Source organism: Oncorhynchus keta, chromosome 33 (assembly GCF_023373465.1).
Source record: "Oncorhynchus keta strain PuntledgeMale-10-30-2019 chromosome 33, Oket_V2, whole genome shotgun sequence".
Lineage (NCBI taxonomy): Eukaryota > Metazoa > Chordata > Actinopteri > Salmoniformes > Salmonidae > Oncorhynchus > Oncorhynchus keta.
This window is the reverse complement of record NC_068453.1, coordinates 20,408,192-20,422,726: the sequence shown is the minus strand read 5'-3', so window position 1 is coordinate 20,422,726 and position 14,535 is coordinate 20,408,192. Positions and strand designations below refer to the sequence as shown.

Sequence of the window (14,535 nt, the reverse complement as noted above, 5' to 3'; positions counted from 1 at the left end):
TACCTCCTCTCTTCTCTCTCTACCTCTACTGCTCTGTTCCTCTGTTTCGTTCTGCTCCTGATGCCAACTACAAGGGTGTCCATTTGTTTGTCCAGGTTGTCCGTTTGTTATAGTAGTCATATTGTGTGTCCAGTAATTGTTACTCAGGTTAGTGTTATTAGCACAGTAGTTGTTAGTTGCAGCCTCTGCTGCTGCACCCTTGAAGTTAAAGCAATGAATCCCCTTTGCATATGTTAGTTGAGCTATTTTAGTTCTATGTTAGTTGAGCTATTTTAGTTCTATGTTAGTTGAGCTATGTTAGTTCTATGTTAGTTGAGCTATGTTAGTTCTATGTTAGTTGAGCTAAGTTAGTTGAGTTATGTTAGTTGAGCTATGTTAGTTGAGTTATGTTAGTTGAGCTATGTTAGTTCTATGTTAGTTGAGCTATGTTAGTTCTATGTTAGTTGAGCTATGTTAGTTCTATGTTAGTTGAGCTATGTTAGTTCTATGTTAGTTGAGCTATGTTAGTTCTATGTTAGTTGAGCTATGTTAGTTCTATGTTAGTTGAGCTATGTTAGTTCTATGTTAGTTGAGCTATGTTAGTTCTATGTTAGTTGAGTTATGTTAGTTGAGCTATGTTAGTTGAGCTATGCTAGTTCTATGTTAGTTGAGCTATGTTAGTTCTATGTTAGCTGAGCTATGGAAGTTGAGCTCTGTTAGTTCTATGTTAGCTGAGCTATATTAGTTGAGCTATGTTAGTTCTATGTTCGCTGAGCTATGGAAGTTGAGCTATGTTAGTTCTATGTTAGTTGAGCTATATTAGTTGAGCTATGTTAGTTCTATGTTCGCTGAGCTATGTTAGTTCTATGTTAGTTGAGCTATATTAGTTGAGCTATGTTAGTTCTATGTTCGCTGAGCTATGTTAGTTCTATATTAGCTGAGCTATGGAAGTTGAGCTATTTTAGTTGCCCTGTAAAAGGAGGTTTACATAAAATAATCATAAAGATTTATGATGGATAAGATGGATGTTTTACAGTTGCCGGTTTCTGTCGCTCCTCGCCCTGTTGTTAAAAGAGGACGCTGGTCAAAATCTTCACGTTTTCAAGGGGATGAGAGATGTATTGAAACTTGCATCTGTGATTGTGGCCCAGTGAGTTATAGCTGGACTGTAGTGCAGCAGGCTGCATTATGCCAGAACTCACTCCGGAATTATGGACGCAACTTCTGATACAAGTCTATCGCTGACATCCGATTGCAGGTTTTGACCAGAGTTCTTCTCTAACACTCTGTCCCCAGTGTAATCGAGCTGCCTTCCTGTATCTGCTTCTATCTGTGGTCCCTGGTCTGTGGTGGTGATGACATTAACAGACTTGTTCCTGTGCGAGGTGTGATTCACTCAAAATGGCCACGTGCACTCCTCCTCTGAGTGTGCAATGCAATGTGCCTTGGCTTTGCTAGCTGACATTTTGACTAACCTCGTTCCCGTGTGTGGTGTGTGTGTGTACAGTGTGTTGTATCCACAGTATGGTCTACTGTTCTCCCAGCCCTTATCAACTGGTTTAGAGTCCGTTTTGTTTGTCTCTCTCATTTGTTTGTCCCTCTCACAGTGGACAATGGGAGCTGATCCTGTGTCAGTTGTTATGGGCATAAAGTAAGTTGGATAGCATTATCTACTGACCCTGGGCCCACTCTGGGTGTTGAAGCTAAGTGACTAACTGACGTGTCTCTGTCTCCCCCTACAGTTGGCCCCTTAGCAGTGCAGCGTCTGGACAGCTCTACAGTGAGGACCTACTCCTGCTGAGGGAGGAGAAGAGAGACTGTATGCTGTAAGTCACACACATTATCACTGTACAAGCTATCAGTTGCGCATACACACATGCTCACGCACAAACTCTCCCTCTCTCTTACATCTGTCGTTCTGCTCAGGGACAGCAAATGACTGTGAGAAATTGGAACGGGGTGAGAGGGTAACTTGTCTTTACAGATAACCATGTTTGCTTGGAGAGGAGAGTCCCTGCTCTAGAGCAGGCACTCATGATCAGATGATAGGAGTCAAAGGCAGCAGCATGAGGCGGTCTCACTCTGTTGTCCCTCCTTTAATCTCTGTCCAGCACAGACAACTACAGCCACAGAACACATGGAACTGTATTCCACATCAGGTAACTGATGCAAGCAGTAGAATCAGATTTTTTTTTAACTGATAGAAATACACCTTGTGGAACAGCGGGGACTGTGAAGAGACACACACAGGTAGTATGGCAGTAATATACATTTTGTATTGTAGATATGTAGTGGTGTAATACTGTTATATGATGTACTGTTTTTATATTTTTTTCATGTGTGATGTAAGTGCCTTCATGTGTTTGGACCCCAGGAAGAGTAGCTGCTGCCTTGGCAGGAACTAATGGGGATCCCTAATATATACATGAATACCCCTAAATGCCAAGGTAGAGAGATATATGGCAGCTATGTCTCAAATGAGATGTTACACAATTAGTAATGTCAACAATAATTCCCATGTGATCAAATCCATGTTTATGAAAACTGCACTGTCACTGTGGATAAAGCTTCACAGTGGCACAGTGTAAGTAAACCATACCTCCTCTCTTTCAGGTCCAGATACTGTATGTAGAGAAGGTCTTACTGTACCTTGGAGCTGCTGGACGGGTCCTCCTGCCTGGAACAAACATTCTGACGAGACGCACTGCCAAGAAGCACCCCCCTACCCACCCACCCACCAAAAAGAGAGGGGGGGGCAGCGAGGGGTACCTCCTGCCAAGCCGCCCCCCTCTGCACTTACAAGTCAAGGCCCCCTGAAACCTGGGCAGCAGCTGCCGGTGCTACTTTCCTTCAATCTGTCCTGTTGTCACCGTTTCTACCTTTTACATGTACAATAACTTGTTGAAGCATAATGTACTGTGTATTTCTTCTACCAGGAGATGTGTAGGTTATCTGTAAATGAATATAAATATGAGTTTTTTTAAATATATATATATATAAATATATACACATCTATATTACAAAAATGAAAAGATATTCAGAGTTTGTGCAAATAAACCCCGCCTTCCCATTTCAAGTCCATGTCCTTGGTTCAAATATGCTGCTCTTTAAACATTTCTCCATCATTCCCCGAGAGACCATTTTGTACATAGTTATTTTCCATTGTGCAGGGAAACGTGTGTTTTCACCTTGGAGAGACTGTCCATCTGGTCGCCACGTGACCTCCCCCCCAGCTGGTAAAGCCTGCCCTCTAGTGGCGTGTACAGCCCCATGTATCCACGTCACCAGCCACAGCCCCTCACCTCACAATCATGACGAAGCCCATCTCATAGCAAAGCATTCTGGGTGGAGGACACAGAAACGCACTGTGATGTCTACTGATGATGTGACAAGCACTTTGATACAACCACAGAAACTGTGGACTACAGCCACAGACTAAAAGATAGACTCCACTCTGAAGCTACTCAGCTCAGAGATCAACTAACAGCAGGAACACTCTTCATCAGATGATCTCACTCACCTACAGTACCTTGACCATAAAGCCATACATGAATAAACTCAAGCTGGACTTTTTTTTATTTTGCCGTGGGGTCCGACTCAGCATCGCTGAGAAATAACTGAAAGACAGACTGCTTAACTCATTGTGCATAGAGTGTATATGAACATGTCGAAGTGAGGTGAATTTTAATGACAAACCTGTTGCTTGCTGTGACATTGGTGTAATTGTTGACTTTTTGTTTTTGTCTGAGTTGCCAGGGAAACCTACTGTACAGCCCTCCTACCTGTCTTTGAGTTATTTCTGCTGGAGTACTCGATCAGGTTTGAATTTTTTGTTGACTTTTACATCCTCGATTTGCACAAACAAAGAATCATTTTATTTTATGTCCATTTTTTATTCATTGCTAATTGTATTTTGGTCAAAACTAAGTGGTGATCAATCAAATTTTCATTGCCAATAAAAAAAATACTGTCAGTGAAGTAGCTGTTGAAATGACTATTTTTCACTCATTGCTTCACTTCAGAGCTCTAGTATGAAGAGTTCATTCATCATATTAAACTATAAGATATAAAATAAACATGACAATTATTTTATTTAACTAGACAAGTCCGTTAAGAACAAATTCTTATTTACAATGATGGCCTACCGGGGACGGGCTGGAATTAAAAAAAATATATCTATATATATGACAAAACACACATTAACATATGAATGTATCAACAAGGTAGATTGGATGATAGATGTAGGATGTGGCACACCAGAATATCCACTCCAGAGCTCAGTTCTGGCATCATTAGTGCTTTAAGCGATATCCCGTTGACTGCTAAATGGTTTTGTTATAGTAATATGAAGGGATTTCGATTTGTACGGTTGGAGTTTGTTGAAGTCTGTAAGTAGGTATAAAGTAAGCTTCATTAATAGTGTTAAAATGTTGGCAGCATGAGGATTGAACCCAAACTGAAGCTAAGTTATGAGGTGGGAGACCCTTCCAGCGCCTGCAGGGGCCTGTTCAGGAGGACATAACCTAACAGAATGTTCAGATAGAAATGTATTGTGTAGAACAAAAATGATTGTCTATCACATGGAATAGGGAATCGTGTCAGCTCTATTCAGTCTATTTCTAACTATAATGTTCAGTGTTTAACGTGCCTGAATACACCCAGAGCTCAGATGTTTTCCTGGACCCAAATTGCTTACCAGTTTTTAAAATCTCAATATCAAATAATTTCTGGTTAACAATTAAGTACCTTACTGTAATTGTTTTCAATCAAAAAGAAACAAATACCTTTTGTATAACAGATCCGAACACGACTGCTGCAGGAGAAAGAGCAAGAAACTGTATAACAGATCCAAACACGACTGCTGCAGTAGGGAGAGCAAGAAACTGTATAACTGATCCGAACACGACTGCTGCAGGAGAGAGAGCAAGAAACTGTATAACAGATCCGAACACGACTGCTGCAGTAGGGAGAGCAAGAAACTGTATAACTGATCCGAACACGACTGCTGCAGGAGAGAGAGCAAGAAACTGTATAACAGATCCGAACACGACTGCTGCAGTAGGGAGAGCAAGAAACTGTATAACTGATCCGAACACGACTGCTGCAGGAGAGAGAGCAAGAAACTGTATAACAGATCCGAACACGACTGCTGCAGGAGAGAGAGCAAGAAACTGTATAACAGATCCGAACACGACTGCTGCAGTAGGGAGAGCAAGAAACTGTATAACTGATCCGAACACGACTGCTGCAGGAGAGAGAGCAAGAAACTGTATAACAGATCCGAACACGACTGCTGCAGGAGAAAGAGCAAGAAACTGTATAACAGATCCAAACACGACTGCTGCAGTAGGGAGAGCAAGAAACTGTATAACTGATCCGAACACGACTGCTGCAGGAGAAAGAGCAAGAAACTGTATAACAGATCCGAACACGACTGCTGCAGTAGGGAGAGCAAGAAACTGTATAACTGATCCGAACACGACTGCTGCAGGAGAGAGAGCAAGAAACTGTATAACAGATCCGAACACGACTGTTGCAGTAGGGAGAGCAAGAAACTGTATAACTGATCCAAACACGACTGCTGCAGGAGAGAGAGCAAGAAACTGTATAACTGATCCGAACACGACTGCTGCAGGAGAGAGAGCAAGAAACTGTATAACTGATCCGAACACGACTGCTGCAGGAGAAAGAGCAAGAAACTGTATAACTGATCCAAACACGACTGCTGCAGGAGAGAGAGCAAGAAACTGTATAACTGATCCAAACACGACTGCTGCAGGAGAGAGAGCAAGAAACTGTATAACTGATCCAAACACGACTGCTGCAGGAGAGAGAGCAAGAAACTGTATAACTGATCCAAACACGACTGCTGCAGTAGGGAGAGCAAGAAACTGTATAACTGATCCAAACACGACTGCTGCAGGAGAGAGAGCAAGAAACTGTATAACTGATCCGAACACGGCTGTTGCAGTAGGGAGAGCAAGAAACTGTATAACTGATCCAAACACGACTGCTGCAGTAGGGAGAGCAAGAAACTGTATAACTGATCCAAACACGGCTGTTGCAGTAGGGAGAGCAAGAAACTGTATAACTGATCCAAACACGACTGCTGCAGTAGGGAGAGCAAGAAACTGTATAACTGATCCAAACACGACTGCTGCAGTAGGGAGAGCAAGAAACTGTATAACTGATCCAAACACGACTGCTGCAGGAGAGAGAGCAAGAAACTGTATAACTGATCCAAACACGACTGCTGCAGTAGGGAGAGCAAGAAACTGTATAACTGATCCGAACACGGCTGTTGCAGTAGGGAGAGCAAGAAACTGTATAACTGATCCAAACACGACTGCTGCAGTAGGGAGAGCAAGAAACTGTATAACTGATCCAAACACGACTGCTGCAGGAGAGAGAGCAAGAAACTGTATAACTGATCCGAACACGGCTGTTGCAGTAGGGAGAGCAAGAAACTGTATAACTGATCCAAACACGACTGCTGCAGTAGGGAGAGCAAGAAACTGTATAACTGATCCAAACACGACTGCTGCAGTAGGGAGAGCAAGAAACTGTATAACTGATCCAAACACGACTGCTGCAGTAGGGAGAGCAAGAAACTGTATAACTGATCCAAACACGACTGCTGCAGGAGAGAGAGCAAGAAACTGTATAACTGATCCGAACACGGCTGTTGCAGTAGGGAGAGCAAGAAACTGTATAACTGATCCGAACACGACTGCTGCAGTAGGGAGAGCAAGAAACTGTATAACTGATCCAAACACGACTGCTGCAGTAGGGAGAGCAAGAAACTGTATAACTGATCCAAACACGACTGCTGCAGGAGAGAGAGCAAGAAACTGTATAACTGATCCAAACACGACTGCTGCAGGAGAGAGAGCAAGAAACTGTATAACAGATCCGAACACGACTGCTGCAGGAGAGAGAGCAAGAAACTGTATAACTGATCCGAACACGGCTGTTGCAGTAGGGAGAGCAAGAAACTGCATAACTGATCCAAACACGACTGCTGCAGTAGGGAGAGCAAGAAACTGTATAACTGATCCAAACACGACTGCTGCAGTAGGGAGAGCAAGAAACTGTATAACAGATCCGAACACGACTGTTGCAGTAGGGAGAGCAAGAAACTGTATAACTGATCCAAACACGACTGCTGCAGTAGGGAGAGCAAGAAACTGTATAACTGATCCAAACACGACTGCTGCAGTAGGGAGAGCAAGAAACTGTATAACAGATCCAAACACGACTGCTGCAGTAGGGAGAGCAAGAAACTGTATAACTGATCCAAACACGACTGCTGCAGGAGAAAGAGCAAGAAACTGTATAACTGATCCAAACTTGACTGCTGCAGTAGGGAGAGCAAGAAACTGTATAACTGATCCAAACACGACTGCTGCAGGAGAAAGAGCAAGAAACTGTATAACTGATCCAAACACGACTGCTGCAGGAGAGAGAGCAAGAAACTGTATAACTGATCCAAACACGACTGCTGCAGGAGAGAGAGCAAGAAACTGTATAACTGATCCAAACACGACTGCTGCAGGAGAAAGAGCAAGAAACTGTATAACTGATCCAAACACGACTGCTGCAGTAGGGAGAGCAAGAAACTGTATAACTGATCCAAACACGACTGCTGCAGGAGAAAGAGCAAGAAACTGTATAACTGATCCAAACACGACTGCTGCAGGAGAGAGAGCAAGAAACTGTATAACTGATCCAAACACGACTGCTGCAGTAGGGAGAGCAAGAAACTGTATAACTGATCCAAACACGACTGCTGCAGGAGAAAGAGCAAGAAACTGTATAACTGATCCAAACACGACTGCTGCAGGAGAGAGAGCAAGAAACTGTATAACAGATCCAAACACGACTGCTGCAGTAGGGAGAGCAAGAAACTGTATAACTGATCCAAACACGACTGCTGCAGGAGAGAGAGCAAGAAACTGTATAACTGATCCAAACACGACTGCTGCGGTAGGGAGAGCAAGAAACTGTATAACAGATCCAAACACGACTGCTGCAGGAGAGAGAGCAAGAAACTGTATAACTGATCCAAACACGACTGCTGCAGGAGAGAGAGCAAGAAACTGTATAACTGATCCAAACACGACTGCTGCAGGAGAGAGAGCAAGAAACTGTTTAACAGATCCAAACACGACTGCTGCGGTAGGGAGAGCAAGAAACTGTATAACAGACCAGAACACGACTGCTGCAGGAGAGAGAGCAAGAAACTGTATAACAGACCAGAACCCGACTGCTGCAGGAGAGAGAGCAAGAAACTGTATAACTGATCCAAACACGACTGCTGCGGTAGGGAGAGCAAGAAACTGTATAACAGATCCAAACACGACTGCTGCAGGAGAGAGAGCAAGAAACTGTATAACTGATCCGAACACGACTGCTGCAGGAGAGAGAGCAAGAAACTGTATAACTGATCCAAACACGACTGCTGCAGGAGAGAGAGCAAGAAACTGTATAACTGATCCAAACACGACTGCTGCGGTAGGGAGAGCAAGAAACTGTATAACAGATCCAAACACGACTGCTGCAGGAGAGAGAGCAAGAAACTGTATAACAGATCCAAACACGACTGCTGCAGGAGAGAGAGCAAGAAACTGTATAACTGATCCAAACACGACTGCTGCGGTAGGGAGAGCAAGAAACTGTATAACAGATCCAAACACGACTGCTGCAGGAGAGAGAGCAAGAAACTGTATAACTGATCCGAACACGACTGCTGCAGGAGAGAGAGCAAGAAACTGTATAACTGATCCAAACACGACTGCTGCAGGAGAGAGAGCAAGAAACTGTATAACTGATCCAAACACGACTGCTGCAGGAGAGAGAGCAAGAAACTGTATAACTGATCCAAACACGACTGCTGCAGGAGAAAGAGCAAGAAACTGTATAACTGATCCAAACACGACTGCTGCAGGAGAGAGAGCAAGAAACTGTTGTGGGGTCTGTTTGTGTTTGTGAACAGAGCTCCAGGACCAGCTTGCTTAGGGGACTCTTCTCCAGGTTCATCTCTCTGTAGGTGATGGCTTTGTTATGGAAAGTTTGGGAATCGCTTCCTTTTAGGTGGTTGTAGAATTTAAACGGCTCTTATCTGTATTTTGATAATTAGCTGGTTTTGGCATAATTCTGCTCTGCATGCATTATTTGAACACAGAGAATATTTTTGCAGAATTCTGCATGCTGTCTCAATTTGGTGTTTGTCCCATTTTGTGAATTCTTGGTTGGTGAACGGACCCCAGACCTCACAACCATAAAGGGCAATGGGTTCTATAATTGATTCAAGTATTTTGCCAGATCCTAAATGGTATGTCAAATGTTATGTACCTTTTGATGGCATAGAATGCCTTTCTTGACTTGTCTCTCAGATCATTCAAGGCTTTATGAAAGTTACCTGTGGCGCTGATTTTTTTTATTTGACCTTTATTTAACCAGGCAAGTCAGTTAAGAACAAGTTCTTATTTTCAATGACGGCCTAGGAACAGTGGGTTAACTGCCTGTTCAGGGGCAGAACGACAGATTTGTACCTTGTCAGCTCGGGGGTTTGAACTTGCAACTTGTCCAACTTGTTACTAGTCCAACACTCTAACCACTAGGCTACCCTGCCGCCCCAAGGTATGTATAGTTTTTTTTTTGTGTTCTTTTTTGTGCACGGACAACAGTGTCTAGATGGAATTTGTATTTGTGGTCCTGGCGACTGGACCTTTTTTGGAACACCATTATTCTGGTCTTATTGAGATTTGCTGTCAGGGCCCAGGTCTGGCAGAATCTGTGCAGAAGATCTAGCTGCTGCTGTAGGCCCTCCTTGGTTGGTGACAGAAGCACCAGATCGTCAGCAAACAATATACATTTGACTTCAGATTCTAGTAGGGTGAGGCCGGGTTCTGCAGACTTTTCTAGTGCCCTCCCCAATTCGTTGATATATATGTTGAAGAGGGTGGGGTTTAAGCTGCATCCCTGTCTCACCCCACAGCCCTGTGGGAAGAAATGTGTTTTATGTCTATTTTAACCACACTTGTCGTTTATGTACATGGATTTTATAATGTTGTATGTTTTTCCCCCAACACCACCTTCCATCAATTTGTATAGTCTCTCCCTCCCTCCTCCCAGTGTCACTCACATTACAGCCTTTCCCCCGCATGCTAGAGCAGCACCTCTCTCCCTCCCTCCTCCCAGTGTCACTCACTCACATTACAGCCTTTCCCCCACATGCTAGAGCAGCACCTCTCTCCCTCCCTCCTCCCAGTGTCACTCACTCACATTACAGCCTTTCCCCCGCATGCTAGAGCAGCACCTCTCTCCCTCCCTCCTCCCAGTGTCACTCACTCACATTACAGCCTTTCCCCCACATGCTAGAGCAGCACCTCTCTCCCTCCCTCCTCCCAGTGTCACTCACTCACATTACAGCCTTTCCCCCACATGCTAGAGCAGCACCTCTCTCTCTCCCTCCTCCCAGTGTCACTCACTCACATTACAGCCTTTCCCCCACATGCTAGAGCAGCACCTCTCTCCCTCCCTCCTCCCAGTGTCACTCACTCACATTACAGCCTTTCCCCCGCATGCTAGAGCAGCACCTCTCTCCCTCCCTCCTCCCAGTGTCACTCACTCACATTACAGCCTTTCCCCCACATGCTAGAGCAGCACCTCTCTCCCTCCCTCCTCCCAGTGTCACTCACTCACATTACAGCCTTTCCCCCACATGCTAGAGCAGCACCTCTCTCTCTCCCTCCTCCCAGTGTCACTCACTCACATTACAGCCTTTCCCCCACATGCTAGAGCAGCACCTCTCTCCCTCCCTCCTCCCAGTGTCACTCACTCACATTACAGCCTTTCCCCCACATGCTAGAGCAGCACCTCTCTCTCTCCCTCCTCCCAGTGTCACTCACTCACATTACAGCCTTTCCCCCACATGCTAGAGCAGCACCTCTCTCTCTCCCTCCTCCCAGTGTCACTCACTCACATTACAGCCTTTCCCCCACATGCTAGAGCAGCACCTCTCTCCCTCCCTCCTCCCAGTGTCACTCACTCACATTACAGCCTTTCCCCACATGCTAGAGCAGCACCTCTCTCTCTCCCTCCTCCCAGTGTCACTCACTCACATTACAGCCTTTCCCCACATGCTAGAGCAGCACCTCTCTCTCTCCCTCCTCCCAGTGTCACTCACTCACATTACAGCCTTTCCCCCACATGCTAGAGCAGCACCTCTCTCTCTCCCTCCTCCCAGTGTCACTCACTCACATTACAGCCTTTCCCCACATGCTAGAGCAGCACTCTCTCTCTCCCTCCTCCCAGTGTCACTCACTCACATTACAGCCTTTCCCCACATGCTAGAGCAGCACCTCTCTCCCTCCCTCCTCCCAGTGTCACTCACTCACATTACAGCCTTTCCCCCACATGCTAGAGCAGCACCTCTCTCTCTCCCTCCTCCCAGTGTCACTCACTCACATTACAGCCTTTCCCCACATGCTAGAGCAGCACCTCTCTCCCTCCCTCCTCCCAGTGTCACTCACTCACATTACAGCCTTTCCCCCACATGCTAGAGCAGCACCTCTCTCTCTCCCTCCTCCCAGTGTCACTCACTCACATTACAGCCTTTCCCCCACATGCTAGAGCAGCACCTCTCTCTCTCCCTCCTCCCAGTGTCACTCACTCACATTACAGCCTTTCCCCCACATGCTAGAGCAGCACCTCTCTCTCTCCCTCCTCCCAGTGTCACTCACTCACATTACAGCCTTTCCCCCACATGCTAGAGCAGCACCTCTCTCTCTCCCCCTCCTCTCACACTTGTGTTAATAGATTAAATGACTTGCGTCTTCCCTCACTCGGATCGGGTCTGGATCCGACCAGGTCTATTTGCAACGGATCTAGTTGTCCTTGGGTCTGTTTGTAACGGTCTCTATAATTGTATTATTTATGCATATCAGGTCCAGGTGGGAAAGCCCCAGGCCCATTTCTTGAAGATCTCTACTGCCTTTGATTTAACTCCTGCACATATGCAGTTCGGCGCGACACGGCCATTAGACCAGATGAGATCGGCTACAAAGTGTGATCTGGGATTTCTATTGGAGAGGCAGTTTCTACCTATCTTTGATATTGGTACCCATTACTGGTAACACCATGAGGATTCGACAAACAGGCTTTAAACTGCATAGCGGTTGTTTTGGTGGAGTCGGAGGTGAAACTAAGTTAGAGCTGTTAAATGCACAAGCAGCTCCTGGCGTTATACCTAAAGTGGACATTGCCATTGGCTGCACGAAGTTGCATTAAGAGAAACATCATGCAGCCTTGATTACAAGTTGGAACATTGGAATGTGAGATGGAATCTACACCTTGATTGGGCTGATAGAAATCCTCCTTATTTCATTTGAAGGACTTTCAATTTGAGCGTCAGTATTTCTATATAGCCTACTTTCTGCTTCTGAACTTCTAACACCAGTGGGATGGGTGTGGCTTTGTGACAATGATCAAGAGCAGCTTCTCACCAATTTGACAGCTCCAACGCAGTTCCACCTCCGACACCGCCAAAACAGTTATGCGGGTGTCGGCTCTCGCCGGTTAAACTCTCGATCTGATTGAATCTAGGCCTTACTCAGAGAATTGAACGTGTTCTGTAGCTATACCAAGTTTTTTCACATTTTATTTCACAGTGGTAAATATACTTCACATTTTCACAATATCGTTAACCACTGTTCAAGGTCTACCATCAAGTTATTTCATGTCATTTCTTGTCCTGGCTATTCAATGTCACCCCCACACAGAGGTAGTGACACCCATCTCTCAGAATGACTGTTCTCTTTGGGTAATGTTAGACAGTGCAACTGTTAAGTCTACAATTGGGAGTGTCTTCAGTGGAATAGTGAAGATGCACTGTGACCGGTTTGCAAATCTGCTTGTGCTATAGTCAACTCCTGTTGTGCCATGTTCGTTGTCACGCCAACGAAAGTCAGAGGAGTAGGCTAAAGTACATACAGCTCTTGGCAACCTGGCTGTTTTCTGTCTAGTCAGAAGAACAGTTCTAGTCCACCCTTCATGGTAGACTCTGCAATGTCTGCAGCCCAGGTGGAGGGTTAGAGAGTCACTGTCCAGTGGGTCTCAGCTCCTGTTTCACCATCTTCTCAATGTCCTTGTACACATCTGGGTCCTCAATGGTAGGGGATATCTGTGGAGACAGACACAGTCTTCCGTACTACTAGTAGTAGCAATATCTTTCCATTTCTCTTTAAATCTTATTACATTGTGAGTGAATTTCATCTTTCATATAATCCTCAAACTTTTATTCAATTTCGGTATGAATTAAATTGATCCAACGCCGACTCGCCAGATAATTGGCAGCTGTACAGGAATAATAATCCAGTGCTATTATTGGTGAATAATTGCCTCTGTCTTCCAGAACCAAACAAAATATTATTAATATAGAGACATTCCTCAAAGTGCCTGAATACCTCAGATTCTAATATGCTACAAAAACATTGTTGTTGGCTTCAATCCATGTAGCATTGACATGGTGGGTGAATGTGTGGTGAGTTACCGTGAATGGCTTCCCGTTGACCAGGTTAGCCAGGGAGGAGCGGGGGATCTTCCCAGAGCGGGTCTTTGGGAGACCTCTGACAATCAGCACCTTCCTGAAAGCAGCCACGGGCCCGATGGTCTCTCTGACCAGGCTCACAATCTCCTTCACCACGTCTCCCTGGCTCTTCTTTAGGTCTGAGACAGAACCACATACACAGGTGTTTGAATTTCTATAACCCCACAGTCACCGTAATGTTGGATCCCCAAATTGCTCTATTAAATGGACCTTTGTCCTGTATCTCTTACCGTTTCTGAGAACACACAGAGCCAGGGGGACGTGGCCCTTCAGGGAGTCCTCCAGACCCACCACAGCACAGTCCACCACCCCGGGGTGCAGCAGGACAGACTGGAACACACAAAGCCTCTTAGAATCTGAGAGTGAAATACTTACACACTTGAAGGCTCAGCATTCCTGAACAGTCCCATTACAAGTCAGAATGTTTAACAAACTTCATTGTAACTTATTTTACCTGTTGTCCGCCGGTTTTGTCCCTATGTCGGGGGTAATCTGATACAACATATCCACAGGGAACAGTGGAGGCTGCTGAGGGGAGGACGGATCCCAATAATGGCTGGAACGGAGTGAATGGAATGGCATCAAACCCATGGAAACCATGTATGTTGTATTTGATACCATTCCACTGATTCCGCTCCAGTCATTACCTCAAGCCCATCCTCCCCAATTAAGGTGCCACCAACCTCCTGTGACAGGGAAGTGTTATCAACCCAACCTTCGCTAGTACAGTGGTCTGTATATCGGTTTGTACTTCTGCTTTTTATTATTCAATACTGATGCAATTTGCACGTGGCAAACACTTTCACAATATGGCAGAGCCTAACCGAACCACGGACCAAACGGCAAACACTTTCACAATATGGCAGAGTCTAACCGAACCACGGACCAAACGGCAAACACTTTCACAATATGGCAGAGTCTAACCGAACCACGGACCAAACGGC

The 14,535-nt window shown here is 45.2% G+C and overlaps 2 protein-coding genes and 1 long non-coding RNA gene across 6 annotated transcripts in view; 1 reads left to right on the top strand and 2 right to left on the bottom strand.

The window, feature by feature from the left end:
• Positions 1–3,957, top strand: part of LOC118379888 (liprin-alpha-2-like) — a 392,202-nt gene extending 388,245 nt beyond the window's left edge. The window contains exons 30-31 of the mRNA XM_052492410.1: positions 1,722–1,805; positions 2,593–3,957. Coding sequence (XP_052348370.1) covers positions 1,722–1,780 — 59 coding nt within the window. The 3' untranslated portion in view covers positions 1,781–1,805; positions 2,593–3,957. The remainder of the gene's footprint in view (positions 1–1,721; positions 1,806–2,592) is intronic.
• A 6,280-nt stretch (positions 3,958–10,237) lies between these two features.
• LOC127914572 (uncharacterized) lies at positions 10,238–11,758 on the bottom strand. Of its 4 annotated transcripts, XR_008088897.1 has the most exons (5): positions 11,555–11,758; positions 11,139–11,208; positions 10,861–11,000; positions 10,581–10,790; positions 10,238–10,510 (listed from the first exon to the last, which is right to left on the bottom strand). It is a non-coding gene; the product is annotated as an uncharacterized LOC127914572 (long non-coding RNA). The 4 variants fall into 4 exon arrangements; XR_008088895.1 differs by having other exon boundaries at positions 10,581–11,000; XR_008088896.1 differs by lacking the exon at positions 11,139–11,208 and having other exon boundaries at positions 10,581–11,000.
• Positions 11,759–12,612: 854 nt separating this feature from the next.
• Positions 12,613–14,535, bottom strand: part of LOC118377852 (acyl-CoA synthetase short-chain family member 3, mitochondrial-like) — a 59,788-nt gene continuing 57,865 nt past the window's right edge. The window contains exons 14-16 of the mRNA XM_052492406.1: positions 13,822–13,921; positions 13,535–13,710; positions 12,613–13,165 (exon numbers count right to left, since the gene is read on the bottom strand). Of these exons, the coding sequence (XP_052348366.1) occupies positions 13,082–13,165; positions 13,535–13,710; positions 13,822–13,921 (360 nt within the window). The 3' untranslated portion in view covers positions 12,613–13,081. The remainder of the gene's footprint in view (positions 13,166–13,534; positions 13,711–13,821; positions 13,922–14,535) is intronic.